The 25,019-nt window shown below is 41.6% G+C and overlaps 4 protein-coding genes across 10 annotated transcripts in view; 1 reads left to right on the forward strand and 3 right to left on the reverse strand.

The window, feature by feature from the left end:
- Nucleotides 1-6,712, reverse strand: part of LOC135488729 (intermembrane lipid transfer protein VPS13D-like) — a 50,815-nt gene extending 44,103 nt beyond the window's left edge. For all 5 annotated transcript variants that reach the window (XM_064773488.1, XM_064773487.1, XM_064773490.1 and 2 more), the window contains exons 1-8: nucleotides 6,597-6,712; nucleotides 3,518-3,622; nucleotides 2,329-2,519; nucleotides 1,983-2,060; nucleotides 1,681-1,773; nucleotides 1,136-1,252; nucleotides 686-811; nucleotides 87-385 (exon numbers count right to left, since the gene is read on the reverse strand). In XM_064773488.1, the coding sequence (XP_064629558.1) occupies nucleotides 87-385; nucleotides 686-811; nucleotides 1,136-1,252; nucleotides 1,681-1,773; nucleotides 1,983-2,060; nucleotides 2,329-2,519; nucleotides 3,518-3,614 (1,001 nt within the window). In that variant the 5' untranslated portion in view covers nucleotides 3,615-3,622; nucleotides 6,597-6,712. The remainder of the gene's footprint in view (nucleotides 1-86; nucleotides 386-685; nucleotides 812-1,135; nucleotides 1,253-1,680; nucleotides 1,774-1,982; nucleotides 2,061-2,328; nucleotides 2,520-3,517; nucleotides 3,623-6,596) is intronic.
- A 1,158-nt stretch (nucleotides 6,713-7,870) lies between these two features.
- On the reverse strand, nucleotides 7,871-19,392 carry LOC135487428 (serine/arginine repetitive matrix protein 1-like). Of its 3 annotated transcripts, none has more exons than XM_064771068.1 (14): nucleotides 19,334-19,392; nucleotides 18,719-18,808; nucleotides 18,340-18,462; nucleotides 15,959-16,129; nucleotides 15,413-15,510; nucleotides 14,931-15,137; nucleotides 14,397-14,585; nucleotides 13,871-14,110; nucleotides 13,508-13,589; nucleotides 12,985-13,096; nucleotides 11,683-12,676; nucleotides 10,954-11,425; nucleotides 10,381-10,509; nucleotides 7,871-9,731 (listed from the first exon to the last, which is right to left on the reverse strand). In XM_064771068.1, the coding sequence occupies exons 1-14, from the start codon at nucleotides 19,355-19,357 to the stop codon at nucleotides 9,642-9,644; spliced, it is 3,021 nt and encodes a 1,006-aa protein (XP_064627138.1). In that variant the 5' UTR covers nucleotides 19,358-19,392; the 3' UTR covers nucleotides 7,871-9,641. The 3 variants fall into 3 exon arrangements, with proteins under 3 accessions (XP_064627138.1, XP_064627139.1, XP_064627140.1); XM_064771069.1 differs by having other exon boundaries at nucleotides 10,356-10,509; XM_064771070.1 differs by lacking the exons at nucleotides 18,719-18,808; nucleotides 19,334-19,392 and having other exon boundaries at nucleotides 15,959-17,564.
- A 255-nt stretch (nucleotides 19,393-19,647) lies between these two features.
- LOC135488110 (zinc finger protein 593-like) lies at nucleotides 19,648-21,552 on the forward strand. Its single transcript, XM_064772551.1, has 3 exons — nucleotides 19,648-20,107; nucleotides 20,835-20,897; nucleotides 21,167-21,552. The coding sequence occupies exons 1-3, from the start codon at nucleotides 19,917-19,919 to the stop codon at nucleotides 21,309-21,311; spliced, it is 399 nt and encodes a 132-aa protein (XP_064628621.1). The 5' UTR covers nucleotides 19,648-19,916; the 3' UTR covers nucleotides 21,312-21,552.
- Nucleotides 21,553-21,846: 294 nt separating this feature from the next.
- LOC135488109 (uncharacterized) lies at nucleotides 21,847-23,876 on the reverse strand. The gene has a single exon (XM_064772550.1). The coding sequence runs from the start codon at nucleotides 23,580-23,582 to the stop codon at nucleotides 22,725-22,727; it is 858 nt and encodes a 285-aa protein (XP_064628620.1). The 5' UTR covers nucleotides 23,583-23,876; the 3' UTR covers nucleotides 21,847-22,724.
- Between the last annotated feature and the right edge of the window lie 1,143 nt (nucleotides 23,877-25,019).

The raw sequence follows: 25,019 nt of genomic DNA on the forward strand, positions 1-25,019 counted from the left end.
AGGTGTCCGCTAACAGAGGTTCCACTGTACTGTAAAGCCCTTAGTAGGCCAACAGCCAATATGATAGTTGTCCAAACTTGACTTACTTTTCTTTGAATTTAACCGTGGGTCTCCACTTCCGGTACTTCCTCCCCCGATCATATCTCTCGAACTCCTTAATCCACGCAATGATCCCGAGATGCTGCACATCGCTCAGTGACAGTGGGATCTTCTCTAGTTTGATATCTAGTCCTATCCTAGGTGTCGCCACCGATCGCAGTGGTAGGGGCGTCGTGTAGCGTTTCATCTGGGCCTGGGCACTGACTGGTTGCACCATGTAATCATGTTGGGTGAACTCCTCACTTGAACTGGAAGAGTAGGCATCCATGTCTTTCTGTAAGGCGGCCTAAAAGAAACAACATTTCTGATCAATTAATCCTTTTGCACTTTTGCAAATGGCCCAGATCCAATAGTCCTGCACCTTGGCCAAGAAATTTTCAACCTCACCCAATCTGCAGAAAAAAATCAACCTCAAAATTCCTGCATACATCAGAGGGAAAGTAGTACATATTGCACGTCAATGTAAAGTGGGAGACAAGATCCACACAGTGAGCTACGCGTCATACAGGCTTAGTTCCCCGTCTTAAACTAAACAACATGTTGCTGCATGTTCCCTAGAAAAATATCTTTAAAAGAAGTGACTTACAGCAAGATCCAAATGAGGCAGATCTCCAATGAGCTCAACACCATCATCCCAGTATATTGAAAAGTTCTGAAGATCCACAAGTTTATGCATCACATCTGAATTATCACGACTAACAAACTTAGGCACCTGAAATACCAGACATTTTTTCATTAGGTCTTTATATAAAGAATGGTATAAGGCAGCAATGACATAGTGGCAGTTAGACTGTCCAGTAAAATATATGTGTCCTTTTACTCTGAAAGTAGAGAACAGACTAGGGCTCCATCCAACTTCTTCCTGCCAATGAGTACTTGGTGACCAAATGCCTAAGAGGAGTGTCCCTTGATGTAAAGTAGGCAGGACTTTTGGCCAGAGCCAAAGTCACTTTTTGCCCATAAGAGCTCCTTGCCCTTTCCTTAAGGAGAAAATACGCCCCTTTCAAATCATGATAGAAGAACTCATTAGACTCACCCACTGTCCATCCGTACTCTGTGCTGAAAGACTTTTGATGATGATGCCACAGGCGAAGGTACTCCCTGGGACAGTGCAGTCATCCTCGTAACGTAAGTGCACATTATTGATTTGCAGCTAAAAATACAAAAGTAAATGAAACGAACGTAAGATTTTATCACTTGGTAATTTACAACATCCTGAAAATGCCTTACAGTCTACATTGACTTTCCATTTTGCAAGTTGCACCCTTGCAGATACTGGTAAGTGTCCTAGCTAACAAGTAACAGCTCCAGAGCCAGAGGTCACTGATAACATTTTACACTGATTATAACATTCGAAATGATTCCCTTGAAAACATTGGCCAAATTCATAAAGGGCGTTTAAGGGTTAGACGTGTGTAACTTCTCTCTAATCAGTTTCAGGGCCTATTCTGATTCATATTCTGTGAAGATTTACATGAAGGACCTGAACCTGTCTATTCAGTAGTTAAACGCTGTTTTGAACAAAACGCCCTTTGAATTTGGCCCTAAATGTCCCCAACGTTTGAGTTACCAGCAACTTACCTGTACATTTTCTATGATGTTAGTAGCCAGTGAGGTTCCATACGCTAGCCACGATTGCCCTGCTTGTTGTTGAGATTTGTCAGACCTTTGACCCTGGAAGTACACATATACATCCTATCAACTGCCCCAGTGTCTTTTTTGAAACTACTGAATTTTAGTCAAAAAGCCACACAGCCTTCAGCCAACTTGTGTTTGTCTATTGGCAATTGTTTTTAAAAGTATTTTGAAAGATCTCTGTCAGAAAAGAATGATATACAAAAGCAAACTTGAATCATATTGTGACAAAAATTATACAGCCTTACCTGCCATTTTGCTTCTAAGGCATCGAGCTGGGCCTTCTTGGCACTGATATCGTGAGCTTTTGCTTTTTCTTCATCATACTAAAATAAGAATTAGAGAACCGTCAAAGCTGATACCAAGCACCAAATAAACTGAATATAGCGCTATCTCCAATTAGCATGGAAAGTACACGAATTACTGCACCAACTTGCAGATTCGTGGGCCTACTCTGCCATTAAGGTAGGAAGATGTATTTTTAAAAAATAAAATTGTTATTGCCGAGACAGGCAATAGATTTTACTCCTGACTGCTACAATGATATTTTAAAGTATATCTGAGAAATTTCGATTACAAAACAACATGACTTACCTCTCTATTTTCGATGGGTCCAGCGACGAGGTACAAATTATCAATTGATATCACCCATGGTTCGCTTCTCAACTGCCTGACGGGTATTTTCAGGGTGATGCGGCCTACATAGCCCGACTTCACCTCCAAGGGTAGGTCCAGTGACTTGAGGGCATCCTTCTTTAGGGGGAGGTTCTCTAGCTCCACAGCTCCTGAAAGTATTAAGCAAAAGTGCAAGATTGAACAGGGGAGGGGGATGTCTAAGTTGAAAGGCTTCAAGTAGTCCATGCAAATTGTAAAAGATTTTGAATTATCCATTTTACCAATCTGTCTAAGAAGACCATTTCTAAATATTCAATTTAAGCTTTATTATACTGTATGAGCTGCAATTAGTTGCTGAATAAAAATCTGGCCCTTTTCTGATTTCGCGCAGCAGCCACTATTCACTTGATGCCACTTGATTGATTAATTCAGTTGGTTAGTCAATGGATGGGCAACACCAGGTTTTCAGATGATCATGACATCATGTTTCAGCATGTGGCCCTAAACCTGAAGTCGATGTAGTGACTAATCCAGTCTAATGAATTGGTCTTAGACCGGTGAAACTAGAGTATATTAGATGGCCTGGCTCACTTGAGTACACCTGTCCTATAAAACAACATCATAGAAGTATAATATGTTCAATCAATATGATAACAAAAGCTGGGACATACAGTAAACATTAAAACTGTCAATGCTGTCATAATGACTTGTACTGTAACATAACTGAAATGGCACAGTGCCAAGAAGGCCTATTTCAACTCTTGATACTATAACAAACACTGTAACAATGCCAAGTTTCATTTTCATAATGTCATTTCTAAACGATGTAGAGTTCATCGAAATCTGAAAGTAATTATCTTGGATTCTCATCTGTCTGTATCAGCAATTATGTGACCAGTCATAATTGAACAGGACAGTGGAGTCCATCCTACAGTACAGGTCAGAAAAAAGTGCAGGAAAACTGAAAGAAATTTCACAATACGCCAAATTGAAAATTGTGAAAAAAAATTTCTTGAAATGTTTGTGTACTGTATACCACCACTCGCCAAACATTGAGAGACATTTTTAACATTACAATCTCAGTCTAACTCTAACCTAAAATTTGGTGTCCATATTACCAAAACTTAATAATGATTGATATATGTAGGATTCCAACTGTTGACCTTACCTTGTAATAAACCGATTGAAAGCTGATCTGTGTTGAGATTCTCCAAATATTCCCCAACGTACGTGTTCAACACCCATGCTGCCAGGCCTTCAAGCATACTAGCATCTGAAAGATCAAATCAGACTATCATCAAAACACACATTCAAATTATCACCCACCACGGTCCAAGGCAGACAATACAATGCGTATAAGTATTCTGGAGAGATAATGCCGTAACAAACCAAATGAGACCAGCCAAATGGCATGCATTGGACAACACTAGACCAGATGTTCACATTCATGAAGATCACCAAAATATATCGAATCCATTCATCCACTTCATCATGCGACCAGACAAGACCACAATGGTACGCATTTTATAATTTTATACAGGAACAAGGAACCCACCCTATTCGGATTGGTCATTTCTTGTTCAATCCAGGACTAGAAATAAAGCCAAGGCACCAAGGCCATTTGCTCCTGGTACCCACACGACATTTTCATTTGGCCATGTTCCCAATTACAGCTCGGCCACTTCTGCTAAGAGCAGCCCCTGGCAGTTTTGTGGCGCTCTCTGTTTCAGCCTGGAGGCCCGAACAAGCTGCTTATAGCACTAGCAGCTGGAAAGTGCAGGTTTATATTTTTAACCTGATCTCCCCAGAATTCCCTCAATACTTCGATCGCTAAACGTTGAGAATACTGCATCACAAGGTCGGAAATCAATATCTGGTCATTATAGATTTTCACATTATTGTTGTAACTCCACAAACGCGGCTAAGATCGTGTTGTCTGTGCTAATCACTTACTTTGTCTTTATATGCAACAAATGTAGCAAAATATCAAAGGTTTCCTCATCAATATTTGCTTTAACCTATTCATTCAAGAGTTTGAACACAACAAGGTCATTTCGGGGCTAAAATTGAGAATTCGTGGACATAGCGAGATGGCAAACCTATTATGGCTGTCCACGAAGTTACATTTACATTCATCCATAAATTGTATAAACAAGATGACCCAGGTGCAATGGTGCACATTATACAAGGTGCAAACCAATTTTCACATAAATGAAAGTCTGGCTGCTCGGTATTTTTGCATGTATTTCCGATCAAAACCCGGGATAGGAGCCGGTTTCATAAGAACAATTTTCAAATTTTGTACTGCTTCTGACAACTTGACCTTAAGCCTTGCAATACGACAAACTTAAGATTGACAAGGGTGTACATGTAACACCCCACCCTTTTTTCATAACTTAATATCAATCGCCCTCGCTGCTCCCTTGGCCTTGAATTGAAGGATCTCAATTGTCAATCAAGTCCATGAGAAAACAAGACACAAATGACAAGCTAGGGAGTGAGGATGAGTCACACACTGTATGCATGATGACATTTACTTGTAGAATGATATGCGTGAACACAACCACACACATGTTTTATCAGCAGAACACCTGGCAGTATAACACCTTAAAGTATCAAAGCATACAGACGAGGCACAGATGAAATTTAAATGAGATTTTCATCAATGTTTATAAATAAACCTCTGTCATCAAAATGATTCACAGTCACGTGGCTCAGATGAGACTATTGAGTGAAAACTAGACTCAGGCACTTTGGGATTATTGCATCACACTTGCTTCACTGTGTTCGTTGAGAAAAGCTCCAAAAACTGCCCTTCTGACAGTGCTGTTGATATTTCTCTACATGTAGATAACATTATGAGGAAAACTCATGATGTTTGGCTGCTATACGCCCTTCTACCATTATACCATACAGCAAACCATTGTAAACAGTAACCCGTCATCTCTGTTGAGCGCTAGCCGCTAGTAGGTCTAACGTTGCACGATATTGTATCGCCACTTCTGTGTTAGGGTCCACCTAATGTGCGTCCGGAACTCTGTTTGCGCGTCCGGAGCGCGTCCGGAAGAGAAAGTGCGCGTCCGGAACAATTTCCTATGTAAATATGAACCTATTGTTGCATTAGATGGCTTAAATAGCATTTTAATTCCATGTAGAGAAAATAAAATTGAAAAAAATCTTTTTGGTGACTTGTATTTTACAATTTTCAGCGAGGTGGTTAATTACTAATGCCATACTCATATCCCAACTTCCTTACGCGCCTTCTCCTGTTGTGGTCGTCTAAGTCGGTATGAGTTTGTCTTTGCGTGCCGTGGGATAAGGGGCAATAGCAATTATTGTGAAGCCAATTTGCGCTTTTAGGGGGGAGGGGAGGGGACCGAGGGGGGCGGGGGAAGGGGGTCAACAAAATTCATTCCATGTGCTGAGACACCAGATACCAGTCCAATCCATTACAACACGGCTACTATCGAAATTCTGCAACTGCAACAACAATTGTTGAGGAGAAACGTCAGTAAACTGGGATTTGATGGCTGTGTAACACCCAAATCACCCCGCTGAAAATTGTAAAATACAAAGTCACCAAGGAGATTTTTTCCAATTTTATTTTCTCTACATGGAATTAAAATGCTATTTAAGCCATCTAATGCAACATTAGGTTCATATTTACATAGGAAATTGTTCCGGACGCGCACTTTCTCTTCCGGACGCGCTCCAGACGCACAAATTGTTCCGGACGCGCATTAGGTAGACCGCTGTGTTATCACCATTTACAGATGTACATCATGACGTTAATTCCTGTGGATTGATAAACATGGCGATATAAAACGCTCTTCACACAGCTTTGCAATACATCACGCAATGTTAGGCCTGCCTTTATAGAATATGCGCATTGTTACCGGTATGACCTTTACAAATCAACGGGTGGGGGGGGGGGGCTTATTACAATGGCCTACTAATCGATTATAGCCTATGTTAAGTTAGATATCATCAAGTATCATGAATAGGAAGGCATCCAGGCCATTAGCATGGGCTGTCCGGTCTTTCCTGTTGAATGAATGAATGTACATTTACATGAGCCAATCGTACACAGTCACAATGCATGCAGTGACGAGTGTGTACTGTGTAGTATGTGTATTGATGTATTGTATACATAAGATGACATTTATATTCGACATTTCCAAACTGCAATGCTTTTCTTGACGTACTCGTCAATTAATCGAACAATCACTAATGATACAATGACATACCATACTCTGAAGTCCATTAAAGTTAGATATATTATTGTTAAAATCCTTGATCAACACTGATCCATAGGTATTTACAGCACAAGTAATCGAGCAGACTTTCAAGCATGAAAATTCGCAATTGCATTTGCGTAAGTCTCGCGCAATGTGCAAATCGCACATTAACTCATTTCCTCTACCACACATATTTTGGTTTGCTTGCGACTAGCAGCGGTCTTTTGGGTAGGTTGTGACTGATAGGGTGGTTGTATTGGCCCAGAGGTCCAATTTCCGAGTTTTTTACAGTTTTTTTCAGAGTTTTTTACAGTTGTGAAACTGGTTGTGCCATGTCACCATCACTCAGTGTCACTATCCCACGATCTTGAGAGGATGGAGTTTATAAGAATATGAATTCGAAATGTCACAACCTATACCACCAAAGACAGAGACAGGCCTGAGTCTGCTGTACATACCGGTAGTCTTATGCCATAGTATTGATGACAACATTCTAAGGCCAACACATATTGCCTTAGGATATTTTCTCCATTTATTAAATGAAAGCAAACTTGTAGCAGAAGAATAGGTTTGTTTCTATTGGCAGTAAATGGAGAGTAGGTACAACCAGTCCACAAGAACATTCAGCCCAAGTCAACTCCATCCTGATGGGTTGGTATATACCATGACCATTGCAGAGGAGACACACACCTACCAGTCAAATAATCTGTAAATTGGCTGGAAACGTGTCCTGTGAACATTTTTTCCATAACCATTGCCTCCTTTCTAATACTGTCTGCCTATACCAACAAGGTGTCCTTTAGAAAATGCAGGGGACATGCCAACAGTGGAGGAATTCTAACACAGTGATCAGGCCTGTCTCTGTCTTTGATGGTATAGGTTGTGACATTTCGAATTCATATTCTTATAAACTCCATCCTCTCCACATCTTCACACTGTCCTCCAGATATTGTGCATTGGTACAGAGGGGAATGGGAAAGTTTGGGTTTATGATGGTCAAGGTTATTTTCCTCAAGATTATCTCTCCGTACAACAGGCCTTCTCCAGGCTTGTAGTCAGAGACCAATTTGGAATGAATGGAATCAAACATCATGGAATCACTCTCCGTGCATTACTTCCATTTTCATGATTATAACTACAGGATCAGGTTAGGCTCATTTCGGCCTATCATACTAAAGGAACATGGAGGAGGGCCAGGGCGTAGAATTTTCACAGCCAAGAAAAATATTCTTATGTGGAATATTTGCATGGCGGAAAAATATCAAATGAAAATCAACAACATATTGGTAGTCCAAGACAATTTTATTCATTTTCACAGAGGTATCAAATCCAGTGTCCATTTACACCATATATACAGTAAAGTAACACAAGTTACAACTACAAATATTCCACCATCTCCTGCCATGATTAGGGACACTAAATGCAACGAAACAAGGATGTATATTTGTTTCTAAATACAGTAGGCCTACAAGTACTCACTTAGTTCAATGACAGCGGCCAGTTCAAATCACTTTATTCAGCTTCCTCTTTAGGTTGTTTTGCTGGTTACAAGTTGACCAACCCAATTCAGCCAAGGTGACACTGTATGTTGATATTTACCAAATATTAGCTTCAAGATCCCTTCTCATTTACAAATCCAAGAAAAGACTAAAATCCTGGATTTTACCGGGATACTGTCAAACCACCCTTTCAAAACCCACCGAAGAGCTGATCAAGCATTAGAGCATACAATGAACACTACCTACAATATCAAATAAAAGTAAATCAGTCTAACCTAACATCAACCAGTAGGTCATCAAATTTGATGCAGTTCATTGCTGCCACAACACCATTCCAATGCTGGAGGTGTTTCCAGGAAACCGCAGAACATTTTAGGCCAATGGTTTACAGTGCTGGTTGAAATACTAGTTTTGATGTACAGTGGCCGATAGCAAAAATATGATGAAGCCTCAATATATAAGAAAAAGACAAAGCGTTGACCTCTCCCCAGAAATTCTTTGTCTTTCTAAGCTTCAACCTATGTTGAGATACTCCCTTGATAACAAAGCAACACATTAATCACTAGTCTGGTCTTATATGAGTTGACAATACTTTGGGTGAAGGTTTTTACACTAACGATAAAATATAAAGCAACTAGAACAAATATTCTTACAGGCAGAAATCATTTGGTATGGTATTTTAGGTTTTACAACAACACTGTGCATGTACAGTACGCCTCGCACTCACCAAGGTCGGCCCGTTCTCTCCAATGTTAGATGAAATCATCCAAGTTTAATGCAATATACTAATAAATCACAATAGTCTTTTGGATGACCCATCCTCAATGTTTTTGCCCGATATCGTACTTTATAAAATATACACAATTTTTTGATACTCCTAATTCAGATGGAGACAGTACCCAAAAATTCTGGTCAGGTCACTCCGTCAGCGGTACATGTATGTGCCATCATCCCGGTTGCTCACTATAAAAGATTCAAAGTACTTCACGCCCGAGACCACATAGGTGATCTAATTACCAACATACTTGCTGCAGTCTCTCAGTGCATAGCACATCTGCATGTACAACTACCATCAGTCATACAAGGGTCAACAGGTTATTCATTGGTAAATGTATTTTCTTGATCGATTCTGCACAAAGAAACCGATGTTGGTGGATGATCCCAACACGGTAGGAAAGTCTTCCAACATGCTTTATTTTCAATTAAAAACAATTCCTTTGATTCTTCCGAGGGACCATATTGATATACATGTAAAGAAATAGCAGGCTGATTTGTTGAACTTGATCATAAAATTGGTTTATCCATCGACTTGAAAAAATCCCCGACCCATGGCACCACCTGACAAAGATGATCTGTGACACAGTTCTTTTGTCAGTTGACTGACGAGACAAAACTAAGAGCCTGTCCAATCACTTTTAAGCCAACCATCCCATACTCATTAGAAACAGCTTAAATCCCACATCTCTCAATCCTTTCCGTGACATTCCTGGCCAATAGTTGTCAGTTCATCACATCTACAACAGGCCAAGTCCAAAATCATGCTATATGTACAATTTCACTGGAGTTCCGTCGACTTCCTTTGCATCGACAGAAGGGCCTGCTCTCGAAGCTTGTTCAGCGTTCCACGCTCTTCACTACTCTCATTCTGCAAGACACAAGATTTGAAATGATATACACCACAGCAATATTTTGTTATTCCTGAAATACAAATAACATTCCACTATTATCACAGGAGGCATACATGTACCACGGTGTTGTGTTACACCAAGGCCCATTACTGCTAACAATGGCCTGAGGTACAGGCACCCTCAACTGGTTTAACCATGTCGACACAGCATACGTGAGGAGATACTCTCATGAAGACTTTGGTTTTTTCTCAAGATACACCAACATTTATGGAAAAGTCTGGTGCTTGAAAGGTGGACTGTTGATCTATTCTATCAAGCAGAAAAAAAAGACGACGCCAGTGAATTGTGTACCGTGATGAGGAAAACACTGACGACTACTAAACAAAACTTAATGATTGATAGCCTAGACTGCAGTATGAAACAAACATGTACATCCTTTCAACCCGTCACCCTAAACTTCTGGCAAACCCCTTTTACCAGTCAATCACATCACACTACTACCACACAAGAAAAGAGTGAATACAATATTCAGAAACAAAGTAACCAGATATCAACAACTGAATCTTGATTGAGCTTAAGCATGAGATTTGTAAAACCAACAGATCCAAGATTTTGCCAGAAGACACAAAAAGCATAAGTACCAAAATGAGGAAAAGCTCTTTATACCATTTCCTCTGCAGCTTCCCCGGCCTTCTCTCCTTTCTTATGTTTGTGCTTCTTGTGTTTTTTATGCTTCTTATGCTTTTTATCTTTTTTATCCTTCTTAGCCTTCTTCTTCTTGCCATCGACCGAAGCCTATGAGGGGAAAAAGAAACGTTGCAAAAATGATTACTTTGCCAAAAGCGGGACTACTTTTACCTGCACATGACAGCACAATCGGAGCTACCTACCAAGAAGTCCATCTGTGTGTAAACCCTTGGCAAAATAGTGTAAATTTGTAAAGAAAGTGTAATAGTTGGGCAGCAGTTAAGACTGGGCTTTTAAAAACAGAGTAAGTGAGAGAGAAAAAGCTAGACACATAAACTGACGTGGTTGTCAGAGCCGATTCTGTTGACTGCATGAATTTGTTGTAGAGCTTGTGTCAGTCTCTTATGGACCTATTGTCTCAACGGGATTTGACAAGGTGGCGACATCACTTGTGTGTGATGTTTCTTCCTGCCAACGCTTGATCTTTGAAAATCATCTCCCTTAGAACCCCACACGGCATTGTACACAGGAACAATTTGAGAAGCCACGTACCTCTGAATCACTCCCTGATCCACTCTCACTCCTCTTGAACTTTTTCTTTGGCGTACCCTCCTCACTGACTGAACGTTCCTTTTTCCGCCTAAGGGGAGGTGTCCCTTCATGCATTGGAGCTGTTCTCAGCACATGATCATCTGAACGACTTTGGCGGGGTGGTGGCGACTGATCAGGTCGTGACCTTCCACGTGGTGGCATATGTTCAGGATTATCATCGGTCGACCGCTGTCGACGTGGCGGACCATTCGTATCCATTCTTTTCAGAGGAGGCGGGGAAGGGGACGCCATTCTTCTCCGCTGGATGGGCGATTCTGAACGTCGTGATATCCTCGGCGGTGGTGATACAGAACCAGATGATGACCTTGCACGCACCTTGTTGGGCAGTCTCGCACCATTGCGGTTTTGACGCACTGGGGAAGGGGAATACTCCTGTTTACGCCTTTGTGGTTTGGCATTCCTAGGAGGGGATCTGAAACATAAGTCAGACAGTCAATTTAATTCTTCACACCAGAACAAGATAACTTTAAAAGCAGCATAATCCTTAAAGAGATGAATTTTGCTATCCAATCCAGCCAAGATATAGCTTAGTACTAAGATATAAAGTTCAACAGAAAACATGTGTGAACCATCAGAATCAACCACTAGAATCCATGCCCAAAATAATAAATTCAATAGTACAGAATTAACTACAAATTGGGCAGCAATGAAACCCATATAAACACTTACTCTGGTGAAAAATCCCTCTGTTGTCTCCCACGCTGCTTGACCTCTGGAGATGGTGAACCACGTCTTCGCCTTGGGGGACTCCCACGCCTGCCCCCTGGTGACCAATTCTGTTGCTGCCTACGTGGCGGGGATTGAGATTTATAAAGTGGCGGTGACCTCCTCCTCTGGGGAGATGGAACACCAGGGGGCAGTTGTTGTCTGTTAGCGGGCTGTCTGTCACGAGGAGATGGTGAGCGACGACGTCTTGTTTGTGCTGGGGGTGACCATTCAGGAGACCTGCGCCTTTGCGACACCTTATTGTCAGGTGACATCTGCCTCCTCGGAGGCGATCGTTTCCGAATAACCCTCTCTGGTGAGGGTGATTGGCTACTGTCAGATTCACGTGGTGACATCTTCTTTCTACGGATTATTCTTTGTGGCGCTGGTGAATCAGGAGAGGAATCACGGCCAGGCCCTCGCTGCATGCGCATTGGCCCAGCATCAGGTGACCTTTCATCCTCCAATGCCTGCTTCCTTCTCGGAGATATGGAGCGTGGCTTGCGTTTTGGTGACCGACGCCAGGCATCAGGTGGAGCGTCAATTCTCCTCCTGACCATTTCTGGTGACGGCGCTTTTTTTGGCGGACCCTGATCGTCAGAGGAAGATGACGAAGAACGAGTTCTTTTAATCGGGGAGCGTTGTTGTCGTAGTGGACTCGGCTGTCTGCGTACCACTTCGACCGGTGACGGACGACGTCTTCTTATGGGAGACACCTGCCGACGCTGCCTCACTGGCGACGGGGACCTACGATGTCGCATTGGTGAGGGTGACCTTCGACGCCTGATTGGTGATGGTGATTTACGTTTGAATGGTGATCTTCGTGGAGGTGACCAGCGCCTGGGTGGTGACCGCCGTTGAAACGGTGAACCATATCGTTTCGGTGAAGGTCGACGAGGAGATAAGTGTCTTCTTGGAGGTGACCGAACATTTCGAGGCGACATGGATCTATTTCTCCCTACAATTAAGATGGACATGAATCAAGTCTAAAGTAGAAAAAGTTTTAGACATTGCCACCTGACAAAAGTCAACTGTCAACTGACCAAAAATCCCTAAATGATTTCATTCAGTTGTGTAGAAAAAGAAATCTCTCAAAGAATATGACCAAAGGTTGTAAAAACATTTGCGATTGTAGCAGTGGCCCATTCAGACTAGTCATGCAGCCGTTGCACAAGGTAAATCTTTTACCATGTGATAACTTCGTTGAATATTTGTCAGCTGTCTGTCTCACTTAAGATAATCGCAGTGACAATGAATTAGACTTACTTCCTCGTACAGGTGATGCATCAGAGTCTGATGAACTATCTGAGCTCTCTGACTTATGCGCCCGGTATTGTCTACGTTTCTGGACTGATGCTTTAGTGGGAGATTCGCTGCCCTGGAAAAGGAGTTTGATAAGTTATATTTCAGAAGTCCACAAGAAAGGATATCAAATGTCTGTTTGGCAAATACTCCAAGGTAGGGTGAGCATTTTTAGCTGCAACTGTAGTTACCTGCCAGAGGGCTTTGGCCAGAGATAAGAGAACATCACAAGCTGCTCATGTTTTTCACGTTTGCTTACCCAGGCAAAGAAACCAGATACAAGAAGCCACGGTTTTACATTCCAGTTAAAGGACAAAGTTATTTAGGCTCGAGTGCCTTGAGGACATGAACACAAAAAGGAAGTGATCTTGTAGGAAGCCAAACCCATAACTCCTGATAATGGAGCCAGCACTCTAACCAAGCTATGTCACTCCAATGGCAGGTAATATGATGGAGAAAGTGTCAGCATTTACAGATATCAACTCACACTATGTCTTGAGTTAGACCTTGACCGCTTCCTGCGACCATCTCTTCTTGCTGGTGACCTTGACCCAGAACGTGACCGCCTCCTGCAACGAAACAAGATATCAACATCATTCAAAATGAGCATGAATCACCACTGAAAAAGGAATCTTAGCCATTCGAGTAAAACCTCAAAGTCAATTGGTATTCCAAAAAGTTGACGACAACAGGGACCTTGTGGCAACATGACCGTTATCCTTTTCAGGTGGGGAACAACACGCAAGACTAAAAGGGAAGATATGAGATGGAAAGACACACAATCATGATCTTGAATGTGCCGCAAAAACAAAGAAACTAATTTTCATGATTGTATCCAACAGATATTTACCTCCTTGGGCTTGGTCGCCTTCGGGGACTAGGTGTCCTTCGCCTCCTAGGAGAGCGACTCCTACGACGTGGTGGGCTTCTCCGCCTCGGGGATCTGCTTCTCCGCCGTGGGGACCTCCGCGGTGACCGCCTCCGTGGTGGTGAATGTCGGCTACGGCCGGATCTGTGATGAGGTGACCTCCTACGAGGGGAACGAGATCGAGACCGTGACCGGGATCGCCGTCTTCTTGGTGACCTTGACCTGAAAGTATGACGTAGGGGACACATCAACCCAGTGCGTGAGACTTTGGCACAGGACTAGATGACATAGCTGTGATGCTAACCAGGGTACAGGGAATCTCACTCTCATATCATACAAAGGACACAGAACATGACCTGAAATTCGACAAAATCCAGGCTTTTTCAATTGCATCCAAAATATACACACCTGGTAGAGGCTGACCAGCACTTCACCTGCCAAGCAACATGGCTCCTCCGAACTCAACCTGAGTCAGCTTAATTCATGAATTGTAAATGTCTTAGCCTACCTGGTCCTTGACCTCCTCCTCTTTCTCTCAGGTGTCTTTGACCTGCTCTTCTTCTTAGGCTTAGCCTCATCTTTTTCCGGTTTGTCACCAGTAGTTTCTTTCTTTATCTCTTCGACAGCGGCCAAGTCTTTATCATTCTCTGCAGAAGCTACAACGTCATTTTCTTTGGGCTGACCTGGTTTTGGACTCCTGAAAAACAGAAACATGATGGATGTAGTGGTAATTCTACTGAATCTTTATAGAGCAAAACAACTCAATACGCAGGTTTTGTTGTAATGAAATTTAACACAAGACTGGCCTAAATCTACTCTTTGCCTTTTCCAATAGATTGTTTCAAATAATTTTTTTGGGCAATTCCGAAATTACCCTTTCTACAGGCAACTTAAATATCCAGAGAAAAAAATGCCTACGTCAAAATGGACTTCATCTGGCATCAGGTATCATTATGAAACTGACCACTAAAAACACACAAATGTGATTTTTTTTTGGGCTGATAAGGGTCACAAGAGATGTCTTGAGTGCAGCTGTCCCTACCCTGTTGGCTCCCCTCCCAGTTCTGCCTTCAATCCAACTTCAGCCACATCTTTCTTCACCTCAGCGTCATCCAATCGCTTGGTTTTATCAGGAGTTCTAGATTTCGACTTTGATCGAGATGGGCGTAACCTTGGCGATTTAGAAGGACTCTTATCACGCCGACCTCGTCGCCTTCTCTGTGATCGGCTCCTACTTCTTGAGCGGCGTCTGAATATAATCGAAAAGAGATTTGTAAATCACCGATGATCTGTTATGAACGCTGTTCAGAAAAGCTTAATGGACGACACTGCCATCTGACAGAAGACCCAAGCTCTCGACAATTTCAATTATTTCTCCCAACTTGAGATTATGAATGAGAGCTTAGCAACAGCTAGGACTGTGTTGGGAAAAATATCAGATGACAAGTTAAACTGGTGTTACATTCTGAATGTTACTACAAACAAAAGAATGATCTTAAAGTCCAATTCTGTACTGGTACTGACCTATCTTTATCATTTTTCTCGTCTTTGTCTTTTCGTTCCTTGGCTCGTACTTCTTCCTCAATCTTCTTCAGATTGCTCTGGATTCGCTCCATTTCAGCCTGAAAAATAAAACATGCACTGATAAAAAAATCCGTTTTCATTATCAACACACCCCTAATCTATAAACCCGTCTATGCCATTTTCTAATGCGTTCAATCGCAGCATCTCAAACTCGAATTTAAGTCTCATAGTTGGTAGTTCAGCTCATTATGCCTACGTCTGGTGATGGATGGCAGGTTAGTGGGGTAATCCTGCAGTATGGGGGTCGAAGGTTGGACTTCAATCCTGCACAGAGAACCTGCTGCACCCACAACAAACTTACTGCTGTACCTCGCAACAAGTTGGCAAGGAGACGGTCTGCTCATCATAAAACTTGAGCTGCCAGCCAAACGGGCCGATTCAAGACAGCTATTGGGGGACATGTTGGAAGAGGTAAGATAGAAATTCTAGCAAACCACTCCGCTGAAACAACATTTTTCAATGATGTATTAACAACTTCACACTAACCTGTCTTTTCTTAATCTCTTCCTTCTTCTGTTCTACAAATGCAGTAGGAATACCACTGATATTTTCCTGAGCACTGCATAGTAGATCCCAGAGCTCGTGCAGGAGAGAACGGGCATTTTTGGCGTTGAGAAATCCAGTCAGGTTTATCTGCATCTCCTTCGGATCGGGGTACTGGAGCGAGAGAATAAACAATACAGACCATATTAGAAGATGAAGCGACAAATCTTCATCATGTCGTAGTACAGGAACCTATCTGAACCCTTGTAGAATGGAGGACGAGTTCAATCTGAAGTGTTCCCTGAACTATTGACTAACATTGTGCTGCCCACGAACTCAAATTCATCAGACTTGCTATATGAGTTACAGGTAAAGCTTACATGGCATTTACAGACAATCTCTGAAAGCTGGGGATCCATTCCTGACTCTGGGTTAGAAGACACAACGTGCCCAAGTGCCATGCTCAATGGTTGAGACCTTAAGCTTGCACAGTGGTGGTCAGCTCAATCGATGGAATAAACTACCCTCCATCCTCACTTATCATCAGTTTGTCTAACTCAAGACCTAACACAGATCCCAATAGAAACTCATTTGTCCCAAGATACATACCTAGTACCAAGTACCAAGCATAGATTGAGCAATGCTGGTTAGTTCTAATGTAAACAGATAAGTTGACGCTGCCAACCTATTCATTGCTGTGTAGGAACAGATAACATCAAAAAAAAATATGGTGAGGGACTGTGGCCGTTTCAGTTTCCATAACTAGACTTACTGATTGAAGTCGCCCACCCTTCTCAAGGTCAGATAGGGACACTTGGTCAGTGAATACACTTCATTTTATGAGATGTCACGAAACAATCAAATCGTACAACATTACTTTTAAACAAAAACGTTAATGAATCCCCAATTCTAATGAGCTATTCCAAATATATTAATCGAGGAAAGTCGCAACTCGACCCCCTTCACAACTATTTTCAAACATCTACTTATATGCCCTGCAAAAAGAGCATACATAGTTATGTTCAATTATCATAAAATCTGATTTTACTCAACAATTTTGTTTATTTCAAGACATCTTGAATTCTCTGCATTAAGGTATGGTTTTACTTCTTCTGAATCCAGTAGATATCTTATGTCATTTAGAGCAATGATTAAAGCAAGATGAATCTTTAACTGGTACGTCTCGGCAATGAGTAGAGACGTATTAAGTCGTGACAACACATCCCACTATAGCACTGGGATGTACTCATGGTCCACAGTGAAACCTGTAGGAAAATAGTGAAAACTTCTATAGAATTTGTTAACATGTAACACACATAATAATTCATTGATTACTCGAGTGGTTCACTAGCGCCCAAAGATTCAAGAATTGCACTCATCAAATTCCTAAAACGTTGTCTTATTCGAGACAAAATGACATACAAGTTTACGTAAGAAAGAAATCTACTTAACTTTAAGCTCTAAAGCTGTTGATACAAACCACAAACGTTCCTGTGTGTAGAACTATCACCATTGCTGCCCAGAAGATTTTTGTGTCTATATTTTAATGCAACCCTTGGACTCTGTGAGACCTTAGTTTCAATCAACGGGTCGGATATTTTATATGCCTCTAATTGTGAAGGAAATATAGGCAAAGTATAAGTACACATCATTTAAACAACTAACACGGGTTAGGGCTCGGAAGAAAATAGTCTACTTCGGATGACTGGTGGCTGCAAGTGCTGAGAGAGCAAAAACATGAAGACCAAGTACCCCCACCTGATTAAGTGGCATATGACATCACCACAATATTTCTCCATTTAGTTGACAATCATACACTCTAATGGAACTCCATCTTTTCAGAAGAGATGAGCATGGTTAACAAAAAATAAGAATAATCAACCCATCCTCCCACCATCAAGAAATCTTATCCCAATATCAGCATCAATGATATATTATATACATTCTGCATGTTTTGCCATCTCAAGACAAGGTGCATAATAATCAATATCAAAGTTATCATCTGTTTTATAGTGGCAAACGGGCACAACACCGAGAGATCTTTTAAATCACTCGATACAAATCTGTGAAAAAGCAAAAAATTATGAACAAAAGTAATGCCAACTTACCTCAGGAACTTGTGGCAACAAATATCTACCTACATGTAGTAACTGGAGATCACCAACAGATGCTCAACAAAGTTGTGTAGAAATTTCTCACAAATTTACGACCAGCAGAACCAGATATGAGACAGGATTTTTTGTTTGCACACTGGCTTCACTTTGGTTGTTGGCTTGACTATTTTAGAAGAATATTTCCTACATGTAGTTCTTGGTCACAATCTTCTCCTAAAGCACCTAAAATGACGTTTTGAAAAAGAAATGTAAACAGGACATGACAATTACCCTTTCATCCAATTGATTGAATATATATTCGACGATGACATCATCTTCAATTCCAAGCATCTGTGTGACTTTGTTTGCAATCCATGGCTTGATTATGTCGATGTTCACCTTGGACATGTCCACCTGAAAAATGAAAAAACTCAGAAATGTTGGTGTGTCTTCATAATATATGACTGCAAAAAGAAAAGTTAATCGAAGTTATTGTTGCAGCCTTGCCAAACTGATAACTGAATCGTACACCAAAATTGCGATTTCACAAAACTCTGAAATAAAATGGCAGTCACAGTAAATACTTAAGTCGGGAGCTCTGCTTGAAGTATCTGTTAATTGGTTTGTTAACAATATACAATACAAGTTAAGCATAATTTCGAGCATTTACCTTCCTCTCCAAACCTTCAGCAAATTTCATTGATTTCATCAGTTTCTTCTTTTTGTCTGCAAATCGGTTGTCTTGGTCCGCACTAGTTCCCTAAAAAATGTATGAAATATTTTATGACTATCGACTTGAATGAACAACTTGAATGCCAGCATAACAACACAGTAGATGGCAGGGCATTTAATCACATGCCAATGCCATGGGCATGGGTGATGCGGCATGGGATATCATAATCATCAGTCACCCATGCAGGACGATGATCCTGCAGACCTACCTAAAAATATCTAACAGAACCGACTGTATGTTAAAGTGCAACATGCCAAGCCGCCGCCACCAACTCTATGACCTCACATACAAACACGTCACCATACTCAAGCCGTCAACATCGAAACTTGTGAGGTTCAAAATGAAACCATCTGCTGATGACAAACTCCATGCATTGATTTGGCGGCCATCTTGAATTTTGTAGAGAAAGGCATGCGGCTATTTGATTGTGAATCTTCACAGACCAGAGACCCAAGTATCACTATTGATGCGATATTTCTGATCTTGAACTATTCAAGAATAGATTGCACTGGTTTGTGTGAGATCTTCTTTTCTAGTGATTGCAATTTTTACCTTGAAAAAACCGGCATCGGTCATTTTTCATTCGTGCAATTTTTCCAAATCGGAGAAAGACACCAGAAGAAATTTGTGACGACTAAAATTCGAAAATAATTTATTCTGCCTTTAAAACACAATAATATCAACTAAAATTAAATATCAACAAATGCTAGACAATGATTTTTTTTTTACATATATCATGCTTTAAATAATGCCTTATATTAGTGTCATTATTGACGGCTACATCTAGCTCTGGTAAAAGTTGGTGGTACTTGTAAAGTTGCCATTTGTGAAAAAAATATAATTTTTGCTATTAAAACCCAGAATTAACGTAATTGAGAAATAAACCCAAAATGTGCATATGCTTTAAAACAATACCACATATCATTTTATAAATCTTTAATGGCAAATTTTCTACAATCAACATCATTTTAGTGAATGATTTTCTAAAAACCGTGTTGCACGTGCCAAATATTTTGTAGTCCGCTAAAAACAAAGTCATAAGTACCAGCCAGTTGATTGAAAAATTTATTGCTGTTCCACGATTTCTGTTTTTTACCAAGATTTTCATCAAAAGTTAGGGTAATTTGTCGAAAGGATGGGACGTTATGCACGCAAGAAAATGCATAAAGGCAACAAAGTGCTCAGAAAATTCAAAACCAAACACAAAACGAAAGATGTAGATGAGATCCACGAAGATCTGAAGCCAACAAAGCGTGCCAAGTTAGTCAGTCAAGAAGTTGATTTAGATGTGCCTGGTGGAGCACAACATTACTGCATAACTTGCTCGTAAGTCTGATATACGCTTTTCCTAGTACTGGTTGCCAGCAGCACGCTTTTGCTAGAACTCGGTGAGGTCTTGGTAGTAAAGGCCACAGCCACAGGCAAAGCCTTCTTTTTATTGGACTGTGGCCTGTGGCCCAGACAATGATTGGCTTCACATATTGAACAAGTTGCCATGGACCTTTTCGACAAAGACGAACCAGGGCCCAAACATAACAAATGTGCACACTCGGAACATGTCAGAAGATCTAAGGAGATTTCAAACTTGGCCATAAGCCACTGTGACCCTTTGTGACGCATGATTGGTCTCCACAACATACTTCATCAACATCGTCCATTGTCATTATGCCAGTCAATCATAACTCCAGCAATCTGGCGTTGTTGACATGTTGTTCATTATGTGTGCAGAGAAATTTGTTTCCTATTAATTAAAGGGGGACTATAGGCAGGAACAGCGGGTTCAATTGGCGATCTTTCGGTGACTAATATGCACAGTAAGGGCACAGGGTCATGTAAGATTCAGCACCAAATATATTCATTGTACAAGCGTAAAATAATTTTGATGTACTGTGCGATGGGAGAGACCCCTATTGGCGACTTTGTGTAACTTTATCTTGCCTACCTAGCAGCTGCCTATAGAGTCCCTTTAAGTTGGGACATCCTGGAATTTGACATCATCTCTTCCTATACTACTAGTACCAGTATTCAAGACATGAGAATTATCTCATTTCAGAAAACACTGTGTGAGTGAAACAGCATTAAAAGATCACTTCAAGTCAAAGCCACATAAAAGAAGGTAAAGACTGAGTTAATAAAACTTTGTATTTTTTTAATTGCGATAAGTGTCAAATTCATGTTTTTAAACAAGAGAATGGCTGCATTTTTATCCCCTGAATAAATAAGTGCATTTTGGTCATCGGGCTGATGTCTTAGTACAAAAATGCAAAATCTATGTTTTGGTTTAATCTAATATTGTTTTGGTCTCAATCTGTTGTTTTTCATCATGCACAGCATCTGTGCCATTCAGAGAGCCACTTTACTTATAAACTTCTTATTCATATTCAGGTTAAAGAAACTTGAAACAGAGCCATATACACAAGCAGAGGCGGACAGAGCTGCCGGGATGGGGTCATATGTTGCACCGAAAAAAGTCAAAGTGGATGGTCAAGAAGTGGAACAGAAAATGGATCAATCTGATGAAGAAACATGATCTTTGAGGAAGAAATATATACAGTGGAACCTCTCTTAGTGGACACCTCTCTGTTAAGGACAACCTCTCTATTAAGGACAATAGTTTTAGTCCCAAATTGGTTGTTTCCATTCAATTTGACCGCTCTATTAAGGACAGCACTTGTCAGTCCCGAGGGTGTCCTCAATAGAGAGGTTCTGCTGTATTCCAATAATTGTTGATGTAAATACTGCATTTATTTCAAAAAGTAAATAAACGATTTTATATGAGAACTTGGCTGTTTTCTTGTTAGTCACTAAAGGGTATGAAATACAGGTATCACAACTTAGGGTATGACATACAGGTATCACAACTGATTTGAAAGAACCCACATTCTTGTCTTGTTTCATAAAAAAAGTGTCATAAAAGCCCTTTAGTTCATTTGCATGATATATTGGCTGTATAACAATGGGGCCAACATTGAAATCGGGCTGGTTGTACTGTAACAGAGATACCATCACAATCAGGTTGGATGTACAGTAACAGAGACACCATCACAGTCAGGTTGGATGTACTGTAACAGAGACACCATCACAGTCAGGTTGGATGTACAGTAACAGAGACGCCATCACAGTCAGGTTGGATGTACTGTAACAGACACCATCACAGTCGGGTTGGTTGTACTGTAACAGAGACACCATCACAGTCGGGTTGGATGTACAGTAACAGAGACACCATCACAGTCAGGTTGGATGTACTGTAACAGACACCATCACAGTCGGGTTGGTTGTACTGTAACAGAGACACCATCACAGTCGGGTTGGTTGTACTGTAACAGAGACACCAGCACAATCAGGTTGGTTGTACTGTAACAGAGACACCATCACAGTCAGGTTGGTTGTACTGTAACAGAGACACCATCACAGTCAGGTTGGTTGCACTGTAACAGAGACACCATCACAGTCAGGTTGGATGTACTGTAACAGAGACACCATCACAGTCGGGTTGGTTGTACTGTAACAGAGACACCATCACAGTCGGGTTGGTTGTACTGTAACAGAGACACCATCACAGTCGGGTTGGTTGTACTGTAACAGAGACACCATCACAGTCAGGTTGGTTGTACAGTAACGGAGACACCATCACAGTCGGGTTGGTTGTACTGATCAGAGACACCAGCACAATCAGGTTGGTTGTACTGTAACAGAGACACCATCACAGTCAGGTTGGTTGTACTGTAACAGAGACACCATCACAGTCAGGTTGGTTGCACTGTAACAGAGACACCATCACAGTCAGGTTGGATGTACTGTAACAGAGACATCAAGATAGACAAAGACCGTGCGCTGTCACAAGGACCAGGCCCCATGGCTTCTGATGGTGGTGTCACGGCCTTGACATCCATGTCTTCTGTGGCGGGTAAATTCACTGATAACCCGATTGACACCAGTCCTGTCAAACAGGCGTCGTGTGTAACCTCTGTCCAGATTTCTGTGGGTGTGGGGGGTTGCCAGGAGCAACTGTCCCACCATAACCTGATAGTTTGTTACCAGTGCTGGTCCGTGGGAAGATGCGCTGCTTGGAGAGGACATGCGGAATGTTAGTATTGGTCTTCCCATCTCTCGTCTGCAACTGCACCTTACTCGACGAGATAAAGTCGTCCATTTTATTCCGCTCTTTTGGAATCTGCGGCAAGACCAATGGCGCGAAATGCTCGGATTTCCCGTTAATATAGTGGTCTAGTTGTATTGGCCCATTGATCTTTTGAGTACGGAGAAAGTTGGCTTTTGTTTGCATCCTGTACGGGTGGACGCCCTTTCTGTAGGTGATTTGCGGGGAGGGTGTCTGTTGATCCATTCCATGTCGTGTTTGAATTCGACGGGTGGGAAAATTTGACATGGTCCATTCCGAATAGACGGATGGACTTGAGGGCTGATCATACGTCGTCTGCCGCCGCCTCAAGTCCGGCCGCGCGTCGCCGTGACCTTGGTTATGACTCTCCGTTCCTTTTGTTTTTTCAAAACTTTGAACAGTGCACTGTCGAGTTAATCTCCCCGACAACTCGTTAATTTCCTGCTCCCTACAATGCTTAGCAACGTCAGTCAAAGTACTTTGATATTTCCCCAAAGTCTTCTTCTGCCAGCTCTGATCCAGATTCAGAATGGCGTACCGTTCTGAGATTGGGAGGTGGGCGTCGCATTTCCGAATCCGTTCCGCATGCTGAATTAGATATCGATCATGTGACTCTTGGGTGTTATCCAGAGGCCCACGGTCTTGATTAGATGCGTCAATGAACATTGTAAACAAAGACATGATGAGCCGAGATATGTTTCTTGGAACAAGAAGGTCAAATTTCGCAAGTCTTCAACCTAATCTTTCAACTTCTCCTTACAAGTCCCCTTCCTCTTGCTCAGTGGGCACTTCCTTCTCCAGTCAGATTGTCTGTCTCATGACTTGCCCTATGGACATCACCACAATATGGTCCTTGCCTCCGCATATATCCACAGGTCAAGTTAAACTCCTCCGGAGGCTGGCATTGTCACGTGCATGTCCCTTTCTTGAATGCCAAACACAACAGACAAAAAGTGACATGTAACCGAAGCATGCAGAATGTCCTGTACGTCTCAAATAAAAATCAATAGTTTACCAGGTATTTGGTTCGCTGATTTATATTGTCCATACATATATCAGATGACGCCCATGTAAACACTTCGACATGGAGTATGAACTAGAACACCGAATTCACAGTGTAAACATTACTTTCCATGTCTTTTTTTCAAGTTGTTCAGTCGAGCGTGATAGACGAGGTAAAAAATTGGTTCCAAGACTGGGGCTTAGGGTTGTTCAGGTATATATTTTGAAATGTCGTCTGCTTAATGTTTGTTCGACAGCAATCCTTGCTGCAGGCAATCATGCTATGATTGTCGAATATACTATTATACTAAGTATTCTCTGAGTGTAGTCCGATTTCGCGTTACTCAGAAATTATTCTTGTTTTATACGAATGCAAACGGCGTCAACTCGTGATCGGTGATTTGATGTGTATTAGTTATACTTCATCAGAATTGAGAAAGTTGTCTATGAGTCCTCAAGGTTTCATTGACTGATCCTTGAATCGTTTTTGTTCTCTCCAACCACACTGTCTTCAGGACTCGAAGTTTTTCCGTCAGAACGGAAGACGTGATCACAGTAGGGCCTTTCCAGTCTGAATATGTAGCGGTATATACAATACCGTGGTTGCTTGAAATTCACAACTAATTGTTGTCTAGGCATATACTCTCTTCTCTGCACAACTGAATAATTTCAGAATAAGACTAATGGATCGTTTGCCGTCCTCCCAACTTAGTCAGATGACAACATATTAACACAATCTGAAAATACATCAAAGTGCTGTTGCGCTCCAACTATGTTGTGTTGATAGAGTCCTCGAATTGTCGCCGTCACAACCGAGTGTGTTCCGATCAGACGATAGCCCATTTATGCACGAACTTGGAATTCACTGTTACTTTGGTGGCTGGAACCCCCTCAGCGCCTTCTAGTATTAAAGTCCATGTTCTCAGCATGAGGGCCTTGATCCGTCTGCAGATCGGAGTTGACCCGCTGTACAGAGGCGTATAGTTAATCGTCTGCTCAAATCGATCAGCCCTATAGATTAACGTCTGTTTACGGGATCTGATGATCCGACCACACGCTTATTAGTCTCACTAAGATAAAAACTCAAATTCCGGTATACCGCTAACACTCCCGAAC

This window comes from Lineus longissimus, chromosome 5 (assembly GCF_910592395.1).
Source record: "Lineus longissimus chromosome 5, tnLinLong1.2, whole genome shotgun sequence".
Taxonomy (NCBI): domain Eukaryota; kingdom Metazoa; phylum Nemertea; class Pilidiophora; order Heteronemertea; family Lineidae; genus Lineus; species Lineus longissimus.